The 19,503-nt window shown below is 53.5% G+C and overlaps 3 protein-coding genes and 1 long non-coding RNA gene across 18 annotated transcripts; 2 read left to right on the top strand and 2 right to left on the bottom strand.

Annotated features, from left to right (window-relative positions):
• Nucleotides 1-138: 138 nt before the first annotated feature.
• On the top strand, nucleotides 139-8,467 carry tecpr1a (tectonin beta-propeller repeat containing 1a). Of its 5 annotated transcripts, none has more exons than XM_040176590.2 (24): nucleotides 139-284; nucleotides 881-1,114; nucleotides 1,217-1,399; nucleotides 1,497-1,619; nucleotides 1,707-1,826; nucleotides 1,907-2,081; nucleotides 2,158-2,258; nucleotides 2,362-2,463; nucleotides 2,561-2,703; nucleotides 2,849-3,426; nucleotides 3,610-3,755; nucleotides 3,836-3,991; nucleotides 4,172-4,321; nucleotides 4,491-4,648; nucleotides 4,735-4,965; nucleotides 5,242-5,338; nucleotides 5,545-5,624; nucleotides 5,743-5,799; nucleotides 5,953-6,127; nucleotides 6,221-6,356; nucleotides 6,435-6,527; nucleotides 6,613-6,719; nucleotides 6,993-7,112; nucleotides 7,205-8,467. In XM_040176590.2, exons 2-24 carry the CDS (start codon nucleotides 890-892, stop codon nucleotides 7,343-7,345), a joined length of 3,597 nt encoding a protein of 1,198 aa, XP_040032524.2. In that variant the 5' UTR covers nucleotides 139-284; nucleotides 881-889; the 3' UTR covers nucleotides 7,346-8,467. The 5 variants fall into 5 exon arrangements, with proteins under 5 accessions (XP_040032524.2, XP_077958697.1, XP_077958699.1 ...); XM_078102573.1 differs by having other exon boundaries at nucleotides 174-461; XM_078102571.1 differs by having other exon boundaries at nucleotides 6,221-6,527.
• On the bottom strand, nucleotides 8,439-10,324 carry bhlha15 (basic helix-loop-helix family, member a15). Of its 3 annotated transcripts, none has more exons than XM_078102584.1 (3): nucleotides 10,091-10,221; nucleotides 9,780-9,901; nucleotides 8,439-9,663 (listed from the first exon to the last, which is right to left on the bottom strand). In XM_078102584.1, the coding sequence occupies exon 3, from the start codon at nucleotides 9,606-9,608 to the stop codon at nucleotides 9,024-9,026; it is 585 nt and encodes a 194-aa protein (XP_077958710.1). In that variant the 5' UTR covers nucleotides 9,609-9,663; nucleotides 9,780-9,901; nucleotides 10,091-10,221; the 3' UTR covers nucleotides 8,439-9,023. The 3 variants fall into 3 exon arrangements, with proteins under 3 accessions (XP_077958710.1, XP_077958711.1, XP_040032526.2); XM_078102585.1 differs by having other exon boundaries at nucleotides 9,810-9,901; XM_040176592.2 differs by lacking the exon at nucleotides 9,780-9,901 and having other exon boundaries at nucleotides 10,091-10,324.
• On the bottom strand, nucleotides 10,239-18,781 carry LOC120819322 (serine/threonine-protein kinase LMTK2). Of its 9 annotated transcripts, XM_078102576.1 has the most exons (6): nucleotides 18,549-18,683; nucleotides 13,946-14,032; nucleotides 12,789-13,270; nucleotides 12,648-12,717; nucleotides 12,107-12,254; nucleotides 11,249-11,731 (listed from the first exon to the last, which is right to left on the bottom strand). In XM_078102576.1, the coding sequence occupies exons 3-6, from the start codon at nucleotides 13,083-13,085 to the stop codon at nucleotides 11,485-11,487; spliced, it is 762 nt and encodes a 253-aa protein (XP_077958702.1). In that variant the 5' UTR covers nucleotides 13,086-13,270; nucleotides 13,946-14,032; nucleotides 18,549-18,683; the 3' UTR covers nucleotides 11,249-11,484. The 9 variants fall into 9 exon arrangements, 8 of the variants coding, with proteins under 8 accessions (XP_077958709.1, XP_077958703.1, XP_077958702.1 ...); XM_078102577.1 differs by lacking the exons at nucleotides 11,249-11,731; nucleotides 13,946-14,032 and adding an exon at nucleotides 10,275-10,377 and having other exon boundaries at nucleotides 18,549-18,773; XM_078102574.1 differs by lacking the exon at nucleotides 13,946-14,032 and having other exon boundaries at nucleotides 18,549-18,773.
• Nucleotides 15,879-16,628, top strand: LOC144407942 (uncharacterized). Its single transcript, XR_013467655.1, has 2 exons — nucleotides 15,879-16,006; nucleotides 16,092-16,628. It is a non-coding gene; the product is annotated as an uncharacterized LOC144407942 (long non-coding RNA).
• Nucleotides 18,782-19,503: the final 722 nt, after the last annotated feature.

Raw genomic sequence — 19,503 nt, 5'->3', positions numbered from 1 at the left:
CTTCGGTGCAGTACTCCTACTTTTCACCGCCGTCGTGGGCATTTTTAGGTTATGAGGCCGGCAGCGCCCTCTGCTGGATGCCGACGCGACGCACACGCGCCGCAGGGAACCAATGGGAATCGACGGAACAGCGACACTTCCGGTGTCACGTAGGAGAGATAAACTATGACGTCAATATCGGAGGGACGCAATTGCGATTCCGGCCGCTTTTCAGCGACTGTCACCTGCTGACGGAGCAGCGGGGCCGCTCGCGCCGGTTGACGGTTGATGAGAGGAAGCGACAGGTGAGTTCGCTGCGTTTCAACTCTCGTTCACCGGCTGCTTTCGGCGCGAGGAGACCGGAAGTGCGAACCGAGGAGCAGGCGTCAAAGTTTACGGCCGGTTCTCCTCAACAGAGAGCGCGTGTGTGTTTGTTTGTTTGTTTGTTTGTTGCCTCCACGGCTTAACACGTTCCACGTCAGGTATCACACGCACACACACACACACACGTGCACACACACACAACGGGTGAGGGGCGGCTAACGTGTAGCACGCACTGTGCTAACACAGCATATGGATGCTTATGGCTTTATTGCTGTGGCGTCATATCAGCCATTTGATTGTCACTATAATAATATTATTATTATACAGAGTGGGTCCATTATGACAAGCTTCAAGCAACCTTGAATATAAAATATTATGATATGTATGTAATAATGTAATAACATCCAGAGTTGTATTTGATTATCTTTAAGGATTGAGTTAAAAAAAAACAACCCTCCCTATTCGGAATGAATATGATTTCAACACACGTCGTGCCTGTCGTCCTTCATTCCGGAGGACATAGGACATTTAGTCCCTTTCGCTGCACGTCATCTGCACCCCCTCCTCCCGCCTCCAGGTCCCCGCCATGCCCGTCTCTCTGCTGTGGGCGGTGGACGTCTACGGGCGGGTCTACAGCCTGTCCACGGCGGGGCAGGTGTGGGAGCAGTGCCGCGACGCCCAGATGGAGTTCAAGCGGGTGACGGCGGCTCAGCGGTGCTGCTGGGGCATCGCCTGCGACAACGGCGTCTACCTGAACGTCCACGCCTCCGACCTGCCGGTCCGCTGCCAGGAGGAGGCCTACGAGAACCAGGTGGGTTCCCGCCTCGGGCCGCGTGTGCTGTGTGCGATTGGCGCTTCCCCCCGGTCGCCGGATCCACCTGCCGAACGTCAGTGTCCCTCTTTCTGTCGTCAGCGGTGGAATCCCGTGGACGGTTTCTCGGATCGGTTGCTGCCGAGCGATCGCTGGCAGTGGAGCGACGTCACGGGTCTGCAGCACCAACCTCTGGACGGCTTCCGGCTTCCCTCCGTCAGCTGGGAGTGGGAGGGCGACTGGCACGCCGACGAAAACCTCGACGGAGAGCCCACGGAGAAAGGGGTGAGCGTGCAGGTCGTGTCGCCGCCAAAGTCTCCACCTTTTTTGGCTTCTTAATTCTTCTCCTTCGCTCTGACGATTGGGGCGCTTGCGTCTGCAGGGATGGACCTACGCCATCGACTTTCCCGCCACTTACACCAAAGACAAGAAGTGGAACTCTTGCGTCCGACGCAAGCGGTGGCTCCGCTACCGGAGATACAAAGTCATGGACAGCTGGGCGAAGGTGCGTGCGTGTTGTGTCTTTATGTGTGTGTGTAACGCCTTGCGTTTGTTCACCTGCGTGTCTCTCTTCCCGTGCGTGGCCTCACAGATCCCCTCACAGCAGGCAGCGCTTCCAGATCCCTTCAGCGACATCAGCTGTGGAGGCTGGGAAATCAGTGACGAGCCCCGGGGCCGGATGTCCCTGTGGGCTGTGTCTCTGCAGGGGAAGGTACACACACACACACACACACCTGCAACTCGCTTACTGTCCTGCCACCCATCCTCGCCGACCCTCCTTTTCCCCCACAGGTGTGGTTCAGAGAGGGAATCGACCACCACAACCCGGAGGGCTCCTCGTGGGAGGAGATGACCCTCCCCGGGGAGGTGGTCCAGATCAGCTGCGGCCCGGGGGACCTGGTCTGGGCGGTGCTGTGGGAGGGGCAGCTCATTGTCCGGGAGGGCGTCAGCAGAGACTGCCCCAAAGGTACGGCCCCACTCCTTTTTGAGTGCGAGTTGGTTCTTGTGGTGTGTATTGAGCACATTGTGTCTCCCCGTGTCAGGTACCTCCTGGGCGGTGGTGGACTCCCCCAGTCCTGAGGTGGGGGCCACGCACGTCGCCGTGGGAATCAACGTGGTCTGGGCTCTGACCAAGGACAACAAAGTAAGGGAACCCTGACCATCGCACTAGATGACCAGAAGGACTGACTTTTAGTTACCAGTTAGTTGCTGAAGAGCCCTTTCTCCCCCCTCACCTGCTTTGCCAGGTGTGGTTCAGACGCGGCGTGAACTCCCACAACCCTTGTGGCTCCGGCTGGATCGGAATGGTCGGAGAAATGCTCATGATCAACGTAGGACTCAACGATCAGGTGACTTGAAGCCGCGTGGCCTCACGCCTTCCTGCCGGCGGCGTTCAGTGTGAGGTTCTGGGATGTGCACCGTCTTTAGTCGACCTGTCGTCCGTAGGTGTTCGCTGTCGGCCGCGAGGATCGGGCGGTGTACTTCCGGCAAGGCGTCACCTCCAGTGAGCTGAGCGGGAAAACCTGGAGGGCCGTCACGGTCCCCCGAGACGGAGACCGATCGCACTCCAGCGCCAGCAGCGTGCAGAGGTGCAGAGGACACACGCACACACACACACACTGGATATAAGATTTAAGTCTTCTTCTACAGAGCACGATCGCGTTCAGAGAGCAGGGTTCATTCAGGGTCATCGTGTCATCATGTATGTAATATAAAACCCGCTCCGTGTCCCAGCGCTGGGTGTTACTTCTGCGGCGAGGAGCGTGCTCCATCAGCAGTGAGTGACGTGGAATCCGACACAGAGAAAGGATCCACAGATGGCTCCGGCCTCCTCCTCGCCGCCGCCGCCGTCTCCACAGAGCCCTCAGCTGATGCCGCGCCTACGGACCCCCCCGAAGCCCGCGTCCCCAAAGTCACCAGCGACAGCTTCATCTCTGACCTCGTCTCTGACCGAGAACCAGCAACGGCCCCCTGGGCCGCAGCTGTCCCGGAGGAGGACCTCGTCCTCGGAGAAGAGGAGGTCCGAGCCCCCTGCGCCGGCGCGGCGATCTCCTCCAGCCAGTCCGGAGGCCTCGGCCAGTGGAGCAACGTGGATCTGGAGGAGGCGCAGGGCCAGCGGGACCAGGCCGGGGCGCCGGCGGACTCGGCTGACACGTGCAGCTTGTCATCTTTGGCCGCGTACGCTCTGGCCGCGGAGGACCAGTACGGGGCGGACCAGCACCCTCTGTGGGCCTGGGTCAGTGGGGGCGGCTGCTCCGTGGACAGCCACTCGCAACTCGGCTGGTTTAACTGCTCGACCACGAACGCCTCGCGTGAGTTGCATCGTTTCCTAGTAAACCATTAAGCTGCTGGACTGAATGATGAATGAAAAAGCGATGTGATTAGACATAAAGTACAGCTTGTGTACTGTGGTGAAGTCGTGTGACATGATTATGCAATGACACAAAGAGTACCACCGAGGTTTATTCCACAACCGTTTCCTTTGTCCTTCCCAGCCTTGGTCCAGTCAGTCCAGTCCATGAGTCTCTCTGTCACTCCGGCACAGACGGCCGCCTGGCGGAGACAAATCTTTGAGCAGCTGAGTGAGCGGACCAAAAGAGAGATGGACAATTTCAGACATTATGAGCAAGCCGTAGAACAGGTACCTGCCATGTATCAAGGAGACGCGGCCTGCCCCACAGCGGGGCCTCGCTGACGTGTATTCCTGTTTTGTGGACGCAGTCTGTGTGGGTGAAGAAGGGAACCATGCAGTGGTGGAGAGACTGGAGGCCACACAAGTGGACGGATGTGCACTTTGCCCTGGAGCAGTTCTCCGGACCGGAGGGCGACAAGGACGGCATCCTCTTCATCTACTACAACTTTAACGAGGAGAAGAAGGTGGGTTTCATGCACATGCAACCATGCTCTGCAGGGTTCTTCTGATGTCCCTGTCAGATTGGCCCGTTGCTTGTATCGCACGATGGAAGCAAGACTTTTCAATGAATCTCCGCTGCTTCTGTTTACTTTCCGCCTCCTTGTTCCGTCTCTTCTTCTTCGCTCTGCCGTCACTCGCTCCAGTACCTGCATGCCTTCATCAACGAGGTCACCATCCTGGTTCCTGTGCTCAATGACGCCAAACACTCGTTCGCCATCTACTCTCCTGAGCGGACCAAGCAGAGGTGGCCCATCAGGTTGGCGGCGCCTACAGAGCAGGAGATGCATGATTGGGTATGAACGAACGCTGCTCAGTGTTTCTGGTGCCAGAAAACCACTTCTTGGAGGTGACCTCCATGCACACGGTTGCCCCCACTAATGGCTCCTTTCTGGCTCTAATCCCTTCCTTTCTGTGCTTTTCCAACCCGACGGGTCGGCCGTTTACCTCCTTCTGCTAATCAAGCTGGCGTTGCTGAGTGACGCATGCTGCAGCTCCCGGGGGATCCAGGGTCCTCCCTCCAAACAGGCCGTGTGGTCCGTAACATGCAAGGGAGACATCTTTGTCAGTGAGCCCTCTCCTGGTCTGGAGGCCGTGCCTTACCCGACCCCCTGCGACCAGATGTAAGAATACGAACAAGTCACGCACGTAAAAAAAAACCCGTAACAATCGAGCCTCTTATGAAGCGTCGATTGGTTGATTTGTGCAGGTTCTGGCGGCAGGTCGGAGGTCACCTTCGCCTGGTGGAGAGCAACAGCGTGGGCGTCGTGTGGGGGATCGGCTACGACCACACCGCCTGGGTGCACACGGGGGGCGACGGGGGAGGCTTCTCGCAGGGTCTGGCCAGCAGCACGGATAACATCTACACACAGGTGGATGTGAAGAGTGTCTGCATCTACGAGAACCAGCGGTGGAACCCCGTCACCGGCTACACCAACAGGTGGAGGTCCAACGTCTGGCTTTCAGGAAATGTGCAAACTGTTTTTGTCAGCGGAAACATCTGGAACCTCGCGTCACTTTCTTTTTTCACTTTACACTCACAAGGCACAAAAGTGCAGCGATGTCCCTGTTGTTTGTTTCATCTTTTAACAGTTTTTTCCTCTAATGAGGACAAACTTTAACAAACAAAGGCAGACGCTAATTACCACAACAGCTAAAGGGTGTGTTGTTTTTGTAACGTTTGGCCTGGAAGTCACGTGACCCCTGTTTGTTCCAGAGGGCTCCCTACAGACCGCTACATGTGGAGCGACGCGTCGGGACTACACGAGTGCACAAAGACCAACATGAAGCCCCCCTCCGCTCAGTGGACGTGGGTAAGTACGGCGACATAACGGCCTGGTAGATTGTTGAGCGAGACTCTTTGCTGCCGTAGATGAACGTGAAACTCGCCCCGTGGTTCTATTCTGAACAAAATATACACGTTTGCTGTTAAATGATCCCGGACGAGGTGTGTAGCCGGAAACGCTAAATACTGAAACCTTCTCGGTTTTCCACTTATACCCATATTTGCTGCTTCCAGGTGTCCGACTGGGCCATTGACTACGGCGTCTCCGGGGGGACGGACAGAGACGGCTGGCAATATGCAGCTGACTTTCCAGCGTAGGTTTCATTTACTATTCCTCTTTTTAGAAATAAAAAAACCCAACGCAGCCCTCATAGTTTTGATTTGTAATGAATCTGTTCCTCCTTCCTTCCTCTTCCTCGTGTCTCCACGCAGGTCGTATCATGGCTATAAAACGCTGAAGGACTTTGTGCGTCGCCGGCGATGGTCCAGGTACTATGAGACGCTGCTCCGTCACACATGTGTTTGCACAGGGGAAATATACATGTACATACATACATGCATGTCTGTCTACTCAAATCTGCTTGTTAAGGGGTCACAGATTGGGGGCCCCTGTGAGCATTTGTGTGTTTCCCTCCTGCACAGGAAGAGTAAACTGACCACAACAGGACCCTGGCAGGAGATCCCGCCTATATCGCTGATTGACGTGAGCCTCCTGCCCTGCTCGGCCCCGAGCGGTGTGGACGTTGTCCCTCTGTGGGCGATCAGCAACAAGGGCGACGTGCTCTGCAGGCTGGGGGTCACCGCTCTGACTCCGGCTGTGAGTCACGTCTGCTGCACGATACGACCCCCCCCCCCATCCATCCCCATCCACCCATGTAACTGTGCTGACATCCACCCGTTGCTCCCTCAGGGATCCTCGTGGCTCCACGTGGGAACCGACCAGCCTTTCAAGTCTGTCTCCGTGGGGGGGGCCAGCCAGGTGTGGGCCATCGCTAAGGACGGCTCTGCCTTTTACCGAGGATCCGTCTCGCCACAGAGCCCCGCGGGTCAGCAGGACAAACCTTCTCTCAAAGTTAAAGACAGAGGCGACTTTCACTTATCAAGTGTTGTGTCCCCCCCTGCAGGAGACTGCTGGTACCACATCCCCTCCCCAGCCAGACAGAAGTTGAAGCAGGTGTCTGTCGGGAGGACGTCCGTCTTCGCTGTCGATGAAAATGGTAAAGACTTGTGACGCGCTTGTGTTTGGAGGTCGATTACAACAAGCAGACCGCTGATGTTCGTGTGTCCTGACTTCCTGTCCAGGTAACCTGTGGTACCGCCAGGGCGTGACCCCGAGCTACCCTCAGGGCTCCAGCTGGGAACACATCTCCAATAACGTACGCAAGGTGTCTGCGGGGCCTCTGGACCAGGTCAGTACCCGGACGCTGTGGATCTCCGGTTGTCATCGACGGATGTGATGGTCATTTGTCACATCAGCAGTCGAGAGCCTCTTTTTCTGACGGCACATCTGTCGATCCGTTTATACGTTTTAGTTTATCTTTTTTTTTAAGTTCAGACTACTTTAATTTGAGTTGTTTTTATTATTTGAAACAAAAGTCTGCGGCTTCGATTGAATGATTCAGAAGATTTCTATATTTCAAAACGTATATACGTCATTACATCCGTTATTTCACGTCCCGCAGGTGTGGATCATAGCCGACAAGGTGCAGGGCAGCCTGAGCCTGAGCTGTGGAACCGTGTGCCATCGACTCGGGGTCCAGCCCGTGGAGCCCAAGGGACAGTCGTGGGACTACGGCATCGGGGTGAGACGCCAAAGCAGCATTGGCTTGAATCCAACAGGTTGCTGGTTTGGCCGCAGGTGGACATTCAATCTCTCTGTCTTTGTGTCCTTTAGGGCGGATGGGACCACATCACAGTGAGAGGGAACTCCACGGAGCCGCCCCGTGCGCGCCTTCCCTCTCTGACGGCGCCCGCTCCTCCCGCCCCCCTCGCCGCCAGGAGCGCGGAAGTCAACGGCAGCGCCGGGGAATGCTAGGCGCACACACACACACGCATGACCTTTGTAGTCATATGCCGTTTTTATTTCTTCAACCTTCATCACTGCAACCAGTGTGGGAGGACGTTGTCACTTTTAGAACAATCCCAAATGCGGACGCGACGTATGTTATTCGGTCGACCTAAACTTTACTTGAACAAAACATTTCTGTCTTGTTGACCTTTGGCCACGAACATTGAACTCGATGGTCTTAATATATTTCCTTATTTATTTATCAGGCTGTGATGTTTCTGTGAAAAAGTACCTCGTGTACGGTCAGATTTAACGCGTGCTGAGTCTCAGCTCCAGATGTGGTAGTGTGCAAAACAAAAGCTAATTAGCGACATTAGCCCACCAGGTAACCATTGATAGGAGGACAGAGCAGCTACTACCATGTAGTATCGCCACAGGCTGCTGATCTGACGCGCGTGTGTGATTTTTATACCACAAACTGCAGCTGCTGCATATTTCCAATGTTGCAGCTTTCTGAACAGAATTGTTTATTCTTAAGTTTGCGTGCAACGATCCAGGCGGTTGTTTGAGTCGGAATGTGAAAGCGTGACTGGCCGAGTGTGAAAGGCTGTAAACAAACACTTTCTGTCTTTCTTGTGCACCTGATCTCTTATTTCTTTTGTTTTAAAGTTCTTCCTTTAGCGCCGTTAGCAGTGTTTCTGCAGCGGCTTTATTTGCCTGTGGCGGTTGCTGCTTGCCTTGTACAAACAGTCACCCATGTTTTGCAAGGAGTTTAATGTTATTTTTTAAAATATGTTGTTGTTGTTTTTAGGTTCTCTCGGAGTACGTGCAATGGTTAACTATGTAAATAAGGGAGTCATGTAGATGTACTTAAGTAAGTGTTGTGGTTGAATCTTCCTCTTTCTCAGGAGAACATGTGCATGCGTACTTTCTGACCGTACTAGAATGACTGAGCAATTAGATATTATAATAATATAATATTATACAATCTGTATATTAGTAGCTATAATGATAAAATGCAGCCTTTCAGGCATCATTGATGTTTGTGGTCCGGCTGTGGGAATGTTGAAAGTCTCAAACACTGATGTGCAACACGCATGGTGAAAGCAACAGTCCTCGCCAATAAATAAAGTTGTTTATTGATAATAACTCCCGAATTGGTTTCTCCTGATCTTTTTCCCCACGTGGAGATACAAACAAATGGAATGACACACACGCACACTTTTACCGATCGCCCTTGGCCTCCAGTCACGGACGCACAAACTGTCAGAAGACACGTGTTCTGAAAATGAGCAAACACGTTTTTCTACCTTCAACATTTCGGTATTCAAGCAGCTTGCCTTCCTTCTCCTCCTCCTCCACTCGACGGTTATGACCGGAGGCAACGCTCAGCAGGCTTCTCAACCAAGAAAACACACGATGACGAGACAACAAAGAGAACAAGTTCCTTCTCTGGCTCAAGAAGATGAGAATTACAGAGAAATTATGTCAAATGAGGCCCCGTGAGAACAGCGAGTAAGTTCACCGGCACAATCCGCCCGCTCCTCGCCGTCTGGTCTGCGGGCTGAACGGTGCTGGAATAAAGTCGCTCTGTCCATGAAGCTCCAGTCTAGACGGACCCCTTCAAGCGTCGACGGCAGCGGCCTGATCCGCCCGTTCTCTGCAGGGGGGCGGGGGGGGGCTCCTTCCCGCCTTGCAGCCGCTGTTAGCTGCGCTGGCTGAAGCTGCGTGCATGGGTGAGGTACTGGGTGAGATCATCCTCCCCCTCCTCCTCCAGGTGCTTCTGGTAGCACTGGAGCAGCTTGGCGGTGCTGGCCTCCGACGGGACCCCGCCTCCGCCGCCGCCGCCGCCGCCGGCGGGCAGGCAGCCCCCCGACATGTCCACGACGATGGTGGTCAGGGCCTTGATGTAGTTCTTGGCCAGGGTGAGAGTCTCGATCTTGGACAGCTTCTTGTCGGTGTTGACGTGGGGGATGGCCTCGCGCAGCGCCTGGAAGGCGTTGTTCAGCTTGTGCATGCGCTGGCGTTCCCTCTCGTTGCTCTCCAGTCGCCGGACGCTGCGTTCCTTGGCGCCGGAGCCGTGCTGCCGGCGCCGCCGGGACCCCCCCCTCTTCCGCTTGCCGTCCCCGCCCCTCAGGGACCCCCTCCAGGAGCCGCCGATCCGCACCGAGGCCTCCGAGCCCTCCTGCTCGCTGGAAGCCGGTTCTGGTTCCGTGTCTTGTTCTGGCTCCGGCTCGGCGTCAGACCAGGTCCTCCTGGATGGTTTGCCAGCCTTTCCTTTGGACTTCATCCTGCGGCCCCCCTGACGTTCCTCTCTGTGACGATTCCTCTCAGCTTCAACGCGCCTGGACCAAAAGACGGAAAGAAAAAGGCCTTTTTACATGGATTCACCTAACCGGCCTCCTGCAGTGGGAAACCTCCATGATGTCAGGCTGTTAATCTACGCCGCGCTTATCCTCACGGCCTGCGATAAAGCCCCTCTCAAGGTTACCATCACAAGAACACGGAGGCCATGTCTACACCCAGGAGATGTACAGCTTCAGAGAGGATGCAGGGGGAACCTCTGGAAGTCAGTCAAATTCACTGTAGGTCCACAAGCTGGATTAATTTCTAAAGCAAATTATCAAAAAACGTCTCCGATAAAACTGTTTTACTGAACACAATAAAAATACATCCCTCGCTTTGTTCCATGAAGCGTTCGTGTAACTAAAGTCCCTTTAATTCACTGTAGTAAATCGTAGCAGCATTTAAAGAGAGACATTAAAGTCTTACCTCAGTGATCCAACTTTCCTCCTCAACGTGCGGACTGAAACATCCCGGAGCAGCCGATCATCCAGCGCAACATCAGCGCGAGTAGAAGCGCGGAGCCGCACGCAGCGACGCGCGCACGCGCGCACACACACACACACACACACGCGAGCGCGCGCGCAGATAACTGTCACACGCGAGCTACCTGTAACGGACTAATGGCCACGTCGCGCTGCTCGGCCAATCAGTGAGCGAGCCGCCTCCCCCGCCGCGCGCGTCCGAGGCTACCTCTGCGTGACGTCACGGCCCCGCTGCAGAGAAAGACTCGTGCGAATGATTTACTAAGTGACAAATAAAGAGAATATAACAATATATTATACATGACAGGTGGTTATAATTAATGCCACATATACCTTATTTTACAATTATGAAGCTCAATCAATGCATCATGTTTTATGATCAAATGTTTTTATGTAAAACTCATAGTAACAGTTAATAAATAAGAGGGTAAAAAGTACAACGTTTAACTGAAGTGTAGCATAAAATGCAAAGTGCCTCAAAATGATAAAACCTTGTAGTTGACATACTTTTGTGTGAATATCAGCATAGACTGATATAAAACATGATTCAGTGTCTTCAGTCCCGTTAGCACCCGTCTGTTACCACAAAAGACACAATAATGCACATTATTCGTCGACCTGCACACATTGTGAGATACTTGATAGAGTCAGAAACGTTTTGTTTCCTCTGCCACTCGAAGCAGTTAACATAATTTCCATCGTGGCTTATCGCCTTCATTTGAATACAGTCCTCCAGGCTACACCTTCACGCACAGAAGGTCCAGGTCTCATTACAACCGCCACAATCGTTTAGCACACAAGCAGCTTTAGACGGCCAGCGGCGCCCTGTGGTTCGCCAGGACAAACCCAGTTTACGCATTTGCATTTGTGATCCGAGGGAGCGCCGTGTCTCTTTGACCCCGGGGACCCAAACGCCACTGGTGGCAGTTTGGGTTATTTGCCCCTTTGCTGCTGTGACGGAGAGCGGCGAGGAGTCATCCATCTGCTTCACGGAGCTCCCTGTTGCATTTAAACAAAGGCTTTAACGCTAAAGGAGCAACTTCAACATGACGTTAAACACTAAATGTGGCATGTGAGGAAAAACAGACGGAACATCAGAAAATAATGTCAAAGAGCAGCAGTTTTATTCAGCCTCTGTCAATATTAACCTGACACTGAGGCGGGTTATAAGCTTATAACAAACACCTTCCAACAACAATAATTTACAGATGTGACGCTCCCAGAGTACACCGGCTTTAGCTTTTGGTGTCCTTGAACGCCGTGTGTGTGTGTGTGTGTGTGTGTGTGTGTGTGTGTGTGTGGTCCAGGTTCAGCACTTCCTCCTCAGGTACACTGTATCTAATCAACCGAGCCCCGCTGATGCTGCCTCGGTGGAAACACTATCTGTGTTTCTGCCTCCGGCGGCTCGCTCTGTTTATTCAGTCGCAGCTGCTGATAAATTCTGAGCCCAACGCACTTCAGTAATGAGGCGAGCAAACAGGGCCTCCACAAGCACGCTCCCTTCAGGCAAAACAAACCGAAAACAGCAGCTCGGTGGGAACAGTGGGACTGTGGAAGCGACGTCCAAACCTCCGACCGCACGGCCCTGCGTGGCGGCGATGTCATGAGCGCCGGGCGCATTCAACCCATTTGGAGCAGCGAGAGAAGGAGAAAAAAAAAAAAAAAAGCCCCATTAAAATCTGTGACTCACCAGGAAAGAGGAGGGAGGGGGGGGGGGACGAGGGGGGGGGTGACTGGTTAGAGGGGGGAGATCTGGTCGATTAGTCAGTTTTTCCATGAAGCCGAGGCTGCACGTCTGAAGGGAAGTGTGGATGTCACGTTAGGCCGAGCTGGCCTTTGGCTGACAGCACTCAACGTGGCGGGGAGGCAGCGCTTGACCACCGGCGTGTCATAAAAATAAGCCCTGTGTGCGTGTGTGTGTGTGTGTGTGTGTGTGTGTGTAAACAAGTCTTTATCTCACAGCTCAAGGTCTGACTCGCTGACATGTGTGAGGAACAGGCAGGTTTGGGACAGCGCGAAGCGTCGGGGCAGAGCAGCGCCGCTGGGGGTCGGCGGGGTCGAGGCCTGCCGCTTCTCCAGAGCTGAAAAGTCGTCTTCCCACTCCAAGCCTGCGGCAAAACACACACCATTAGTGGCGAGCGAGCGGCAGGAGCCCGCGGCTTTTGGGATTAGAAGGATTTTCACACACTAAAGTTTGTTAACCCTCCCAGTGTCCCGCCCGGATCCTGCAGCATCGCAGAGGCCTCTTCAGCTTAAGTAGTTAGTGAAATACCTACAAGGGTCCACATATTAACTTATTCATCAATGAACAACACGTTTATTAATGAATTCAGCTCTAAGAGTTCTAAGACAACCAGTGACCGTGATAAGTACAGTCCAGTGGAGAGTTGAATATTTTCTTACATTACTTGGGAAGAAAAGTTTCTTGCAAAATGCCCGTGTTGATGTTAAACATGAGATAAACATGCAGAAATCACGGGCATCGCCCGTTAAATTAGTACCGGTGTCTCCAAATGCTCCGTCCGGCGGAGCCGTGCGGGCCTCACAGTGCAGCTCCGAGGTGGGACTCTCCTGGGGGGGGGGACAGAGGACGTGAAACAGCCTTCAGGCTCCAGCGTAACAGACCGACAGGGACACAGTACCTGATCGAACAGGTAGACGATGACGTCATCCTCGAAGGACACGCTCTTCCTCTTCTTTGCATTCGCGTCCCTCTCCGGCGTCCCTCCTGCAGCGCATACGGGACCTCTGAGGACGTTCAGATTGTCTCTGACAACACGTTGATTCCCGTTGGCGTCGTTGGTGTCCCCTAAAGACGTCCCGCGGTCCTCCGGGCAGTAAACATCACGCAGACGCTGCAGCGGTGTGTCCTCGTCACTGCCGTCCTGCCGGGTCGCCGGGTCGGAATTATTCTTCGGCAAGCTGAAAATGTCTCGCATGTTCAAAAACGAGCCGTGTCCACGGGGACAGAAGAGGGCGGAAGGAGGCGGCAGAGGATGACGAGGGTCTTCTCGGTGAGGGTGGGTGGAGGAAAGGTGGAGGTCCCGTTAACCGAGGCGCTGCACCGACGGCGTCGGCCCGGATCGACTCCCCTGAGGATCTCCACCGCCGGCGCTGTTCATCCCTGTGGGACGCACAACTTGTGTTAAGGGCTGTATCTACTGGCACAAGCCCCCATACTGGTTTCTGTGATGTCGGCCATTAATCCCACTGGTTTGAGGCCCTTTTTCCTTCTCGTTGAGTCTGGATTTTATTTATTCCTTGTGTTTAAAAACACTTTTTACTCATCATTGTGTGTCTCATTTTACTCCCCTTTTTCCTTTCTGTCGACTGTTTATTATCAGCCATCAGGGGCCACAGGGGCCCCGCCGACACACACACACACACACACACACACACACACACACGCGTCGTTCGGCCCCCTCGCTCCTCAGCCTGAATAAATATCGGGAGCCCATCCATCCGCGGAGACAAAGGCAATAGGAAACTTTCGCTGCTCTGCGGTAACCAAGCAACCGCTGGATGAGTGACTCAGGAGGGGAAGAGAGGAGCTGACTCACTGCAGCTGTGACGTAAAGGATGTAAAAGGATACACACACACACACACACACAGAGGCACGTATGCAGGAGGCCGTGAAGCCTGCTAACCGCCCCTCTTTGAGTGACGTCTCGCCGTTTAACGGGTGGAGGCGGGTCAAGGGGGGTCGACAGATTACAATCAAATCCAAACACACAAACACACACTGAAATCAACACAAAACACTGAAAGCTTCCGCTGACTGACACATCCAAACGATACCTTCTCCTCATTCCTCTGTACCTGCACCTCCTTTCAGAAATCCACTTCAAACCGTCACATGAAATCACCCACGGAGCTCCGTCACCTCTGTAAAAAAAAAACACGTCTTTCGGCTGATGTCTCGCTGCATCGGGACGTTACAAAACGTGTTGCAACACGTTCGATCTCTCTGCGTCCAAGCGAGCACGACACCGGCCGAGCTAAACGTATGGGCTGAGAGAGGGAGGAGGGGTGAGGGAAGACCGAAGGGAGGCGATGAAGAGGACGGATGTGAGGACAGTGGAAGGACGGAGCGCTCACATGCACGGGACCCTCCCTGGAGGCTGCAGAGTGCATGATGGGATCAATAAGTTGGCCGGGTGAGAGCAGCAGCAGAACGGAGGTCACGGTGACACCAGCCGCAGACACACAACCTTAATGATATCAACACGCATGCATTAAGCAACTTTTATATTAATGAACTATTGAAGGATTCCTGTTTGTATGGAGCTCTCTATACATTCATAAACAATGTGTGATTCCTCACTATTACATCACATGTCATTGAGCTTTTAGCTTTTATCAAAGCGACTTACAATAAGTGCATTTCAACCATGAGGATGCAAACTCAAAAGAACAAGAAGCAAGAAAGTGTAATTTCATAAAATAAGCCGATTTACAACTTGCTATAGATAAAATAAATTACAAGCAGGACAGAGATCTGCTCGAGTGTTTTGCTCTCAGTCACAATCTGAGGATTTTAATACATTGTGATAAATATTAAAAATGATCATGTTGCATTTCTGCTACAAGTCAAAATAAGGTTACACATTGTATTCTTTAGCCTGAAACCAAAAGCTTCAAATAGGCTTTTGTGGGGCTTATTTCACATTATTCATGTTGGCCTCATCAGATCAGGGAGCATCAGCTCCCTCTGGAGGTGCAAAGCAGAACCGCAGGCGGCCTGTGGACACGTGTAACTATTGTTATGATGCAGCTACAACACACAGATAGAAACACACGACTCTGACCTCAGTGCTCCCACATTTAATGGCAGCCTCCCGCTGGTAAAGTCGTCCCCTTGGCAACAAAATCACTGATGCTGGAGTTCTGCTTTTTACACCCAGACAGCATCAGGATGTTGTTTCCAGGAGGCAACAGAGAGCGAGGGCAAGTGAACCAGAGAAGAAGAGAAGAAGAGAAGAAGAGACACAGAGACGGAGTGTCTTCTCGTCTCTTTTCGCCTCCGGGCCACCCTCCCCCTTCCCGTCCCCCCCGAGGCATCGGCTCACCAGGCAACCTGCCGCCCTGCGAGGCCCTCGGGGCGGCCGGCGCTCAGTGTTCCGGTGGAGTCGACTCTTTTTTCGCTGGACTTTGCAGAACGTGCGAGGGGCTGAAAGCTTCTCGCCGGCAAAAAGAAAATGTGAGCTCGTTCCGGCACATTCTATTTTCACATGGGACGGGTGATTGATGCGGGCCATCTGAGTCGCTCATAACACGATATCCTGTCAACTCAAGCGCCCACATGTCCGATGAATGAGTGGCACCTCTTTGGTTTCGGGCCTCGGTGGAAGTCGAACGTTATTATCCGCTGTGGGCCGTAAATACCAATGTATGAAGTATGTGATCTTTCAGCCACTGTTGCATCTCAATCCCCCGACCCGACCCGACCCGGGGGGGGCGACGACAGGTAAAGAAGGGGTCTGTTTGGCTGGAATTTGTACTCAATTGGTTTTGGTTGCTGCTACGATGGAGTCGCAACGTGCAGCGTGAACGCGGCGAGCTGTGGGACGATCCTTTTACGCCGCGGACGCACAATCATCACATCCAGCCGGCCAGTGACACCCAGCAATCCGTGAGAGGGGGGTAATTGGAGCCCTCCGGGCTTATTCTGAGCGCGCGGGTTACACCGGGCCCGAGGAGGAACACACATGGAGCCGCGGCGCAAAGCACTGTGGGTAAAACAGGGGGGAAGCGGAGCGTCCACTCAGAGCGCCGGCGGTGCGGTTTGGGGGCCTTTATTTGGACACGGCGGGAGACGAGCGGCTGAAATGCGACACGGAAGCATCGGCACACAGAGCGGTAAACGTGTCACTGTTGTGTACATGTTTGTTCAAGGTAATGAAAGCGTAACAATCTCGCCGCGCGGCGCTTTTTTCTTTTGCAGCCTTCACGTCTTCAAGGACAGAAGCTCGGGGTCGAGCGCTGAGCGGAGCCCCGGACCACGTTTGGAAAACACTTCTCGCCGGCGTCTCGTCTCCGGGGAACGGGGATTGTGCGGCGTTTAACTCCTTAACACGATGACATGAGCGTGCGATCCATCGGGCATCGCTCGGGGGGGGGGGGGGGGGCGAATGTGTGAGCCTCTGTTGACAGCAGTACACCTGCTCCCCCCCCCCCACCACCACCACCACCACCTCGGCCCGGACCGGGGGGGCTCGGCCTCCACCAGCGCCGCTGCTGCTGCCAAGGGCACCGCCATATCGGGAGAAGTGTGCGTGCGTGTGTGACTGCAGAGACGGGGGGGGGGGGGGGGGGTGTGGTTGTGGGACAGGGGGTCTGTTGTTATTTGTTTCATGGTGCTGTAAGGGACACTCACTGAGACTCCTTCATTAAGCCGTCCTTCACCACGCGGAGTCCATTCCCAGTGAATGTGTGTGTGTCGGACGTCAGAAAACATGCAAAATAAAATTAAACCACTACATTTGCTGGAAAGTGCTGAATCCAAATCTTTCATGTATTAGTTCATTATTATTATCATCCGCTATGTGACATAAGAGCAGGAATGTGGCCTTTGAGTTATTGTTCTACACTGTATGTCGAGGGGGGCGCTAGAGGGGGGGTGGGCTCATGTGTTGTGGTGGAGGTGAATAAAAACACGGTTTATATCAACGTTAGAAACAAGTATGATCAGACTTTCAATCGTTTGCCTCCCGTCACACTGCTGCTGCTATCGAAAGAGGGCAGCTTGCACCACTAAGCCATTGCATCAGCGTGGGGGGGGGGGGGGGGGGTCTGTGCCTGTCTGTCACTTCGTGGGGGCCCATTGCTGCTTCTGCACTTTCAGAGGGTTGAGCAACGGTGTCGGCCTGCAAACACCCACCTCATCTCGGCCCGTAGTGGAACCTACTGAATACTTCAGTAATAACGCAAAGTAGACGCAACGCACACAAGTGACGAGGAATCGGCCTGAAATGCCTCTGACCTCACACACACACACACACACACACACACACACACAGAACCCCCAGCAGAGTGGACCCGTTTCAGCGGCTAATGTCTCATCTCTGTCTTTGGTAATGACGGGTCACCGGGCTTCCACTGAGAACTCGTTTGGGTCCGTTGATGCTTCTCTGCTGTGTATATTCATCTGTGCAGGACACCCATAAATCAAGACTAGCACCCCTCTGTCTGCTGAGACCTCCACCACCTCCCCTCCTCCCTAGAGACGCCCGAGGGAGTCCCTGACACCCCCCCCCCCCACTGAAGCCTTCGACCCTCCTACACACCCCCAGCACACCCACCCTATCGCTTGCATCCCAAGCACTCGCCCGGGGCCCTGATCCAGTTGCAACGACCACGTTGGTGCCAGAAATGGAGCGAGTCAGGGCGGTTCCTCAGTTACAGCTCAAACAGTGAAGAAACAGACGCAGCCGGGACGCAGAAGTGAGAAATGGCCGCTCTTGTTTGCCGTCCAGGCAGCGTTAGATTAGGAAGCGCTGGGCGCTGAGAGACGTATGTGGAGGTTTCACAACGTGAAGCTGCTGGCTGGTTAAGCAACAAAGTTCAGCACAGAATGTTGCACGCTACTCATTTCTACGTATTAGATGAATAGAGATTAAACACTACATTCATTTTCTACATTTACATTTTTTAACACACTGTCGTCACATAAATGTGCATAAAATAATGCACACACAAAAGTCCCACACGTCCCGCCTTGTTTGATCCACGTCAAAACAGAGCGGTGGGAAGAGACGCTTGGACAGGGACTGAGAGCTCGAGGCCATCGCCGTGGACGGGGAGGTGGAGCCGTTGGCGAGGGCGGAGCCCAAAGGGCTGGAGGCGGAGTCGGGGTTTAGGAGCGTCGCTGCCAACAACTGTGGATAGAAATAGACGAGGCAGCAACTGGGCCCCCGGCACCGCCTTCCTCAGGGACGGCTTCATCTGTCTGAGGAGTCAAACTCCTCAGAAGGGACGCGAGGGTTTAGTTTAGCATGCAGGAGGATTTCGTTTCTATCCCGATGACATCATCATCCATCCGAATTAAGGTGGTTTACAGGGTGAATTGTTTCTAGTGAAGCCATTAAACATTTCCCATCCTCATGTTCCATTTATTTTAGCATGCCGGATAATCGGACTACGAATACGAGAAGAGTGGAGACGTGAACGCAAGAAATAAATGTTTTATAGAGTCAACAACTCTGTGGTTGATCTCTTGAAGGACGATGACTTCTTGATTTAACGTGTGGACGGATGTTACAGGGGGAGAAACAGCCACACAGTAGATCCCCTCGACCCCCCATGATGCACCCTGTCACAGGGTCGAGATACGCTTTGTTTCTATGCAGCTTTTACCTTTTTTGTGTAAAATGCGACCGACCATCTGACCTCTCGTACTCACCTCTGGCGGCTTTCATGTGCGTTTGTCCCGTCGCTCACTCTTCCCCAACTCGTCCAGATAAAAACGTCCAGGTCCTGCGTGAGTTCCGTGTTCATCAAGCGGATTCACCTTCCTTTAGGTCGCTCGAGTTTCTATCAACTTTTAACGGTCGTCTTCCCTGTTTGTGGTCCTCACACGTCCCCCCCCGTCCCCCGTCCCTCTCCCTCTGTGTGTCCTTTCCTCTGTGGACCCCCCGTCCCCCCCTCTTCCTCCTCTCATCCGACGCTCCATCACACAGGAAGCCTGGTTTTCCTGAAAACAAGCGTTGCAGCGTGGAAAGGGACCGGGCTTTGGGGGGAGGGGGGGCAGGTACTTGAGGGGGGGCAGAGGATGTTTTTGTCGGTCCTGTGTCCCTCTGTTTGCTGCAGACCATCCGGAGGAAACCGGGCTCGCGTCACTGCAACGGGACCTTGGGCCGGCGGCTTGAGGCCGTAAACACGTGCGCCGATTAAAAGTGAGGAAAACGCAGCGGCCTCAACAAGCAGGACGAGTTTCAGAGAGACGCTTTGTTTAGAGTCTGCAAACCGGACACTCGGGCTCCATTTCCTGTGTTTAACGGTTGCAAACTGCCGCCTGCAGCTGTGGCAATTCCTCCTCATCCTAAACCCACCCATTATACCCATTGTTAGTTTGCAGCTTCGACGTGAAAATAAAAACTAACACGGCAGCATCCACAGGCCGTCACGTGGGGTCATTTTCGTCATGTCCAGTTGTGGAGTTTATTAGGTTTTAATTTCAACCCTCGTTCAGCAGGATGACACAAGACAAGAAGCCCAAATCCAGCTTGATTTATTTAAACCTCATCACATGGTCACAAAACACATATTCACATTAATTCAATTCCTCCTATTTGAGAAAAGGGTTTTATTAGACCTGTAATTAAACCGGCTTACAGAAATCTAACATGAATCAATTA

This window comes from Gasterosteus aculeatus, chromosome 5 (assembly GCF_964276395.1).
Source record: "Gasterosteus aculeatus chromosome 5, fGasAcu3.hap1.1, whole genome shotgun sequence".
In the NCBI taxonomy this organism is placed as follows: Eukaryota; Metazoa; Chordata; class Actinopteri; order Perciformes; family Gasterosteidae; genus Gasterosteus; species Gasterosteus aculeatus.
This window is presented reverse-complemented; position numbering and strand designations above follow the sequence as displayed.

What these genes read in the sequence shown, in the direction of transcription:
- bhlha15 (XM_040176592.2), bottom strand. Translation starts at nt 9,608, where the DNA reads ATGAAGTCCAAAGGAAAGGCTGGCAAACCATCCAGGAGGACCTGGTCT.
- tecpr1a (XM_078102570.1), top strand. Translation starts at nt 890, where the DNA reads ATGCCCGTCTCTCTGCTGTGGGCGGTGGACGTCTACGGGCGGGTCTAC. An exon ending in TCATGGACAGCTGGGCGAAG is followed by an intron (nt 1,620 to 1,706) that starts GTGCGTGCGTGT and finishes GTGGCCTCACAG; the next exon opens with ATCCCCTCACAGCAGGCAGC. An exon ending in AGCAGGAGATGCATGATTGG is followed by an intron (nt 4,322 to 4,490) that starts GTATGAACGAAC and finishes CTGCTAATCAAG; the next exon opens with CTGGCGTTGCTGAGTGACGC.
- LOC120819322 (XM_078102574.1), bottom strand. Translation starts at nt 13,085, where the DNA reads ATGCGAGACATTTTCAGCTTGCCGAAGAATAATTCCGACCCGGCGACC. An exon ending in CGGAGCATTTGGAGACACCG is followed by an intron (nt 12,255 to 12,647) that starts GTACTAATTTAA and finishes GTTTTGCCGCAG; the next exon opens with GCTTGGAGTGGGAAGACGAC. An exon ending in AGCGAGTCAGACCTTGAGCT is followed by an intron (nt 11,732 to 12,106) that starts GTGAGATAAAGA and finishes GCCGCCACGCAG; the next exon opens with GGCCGTGCGGTCGGAGGTTT.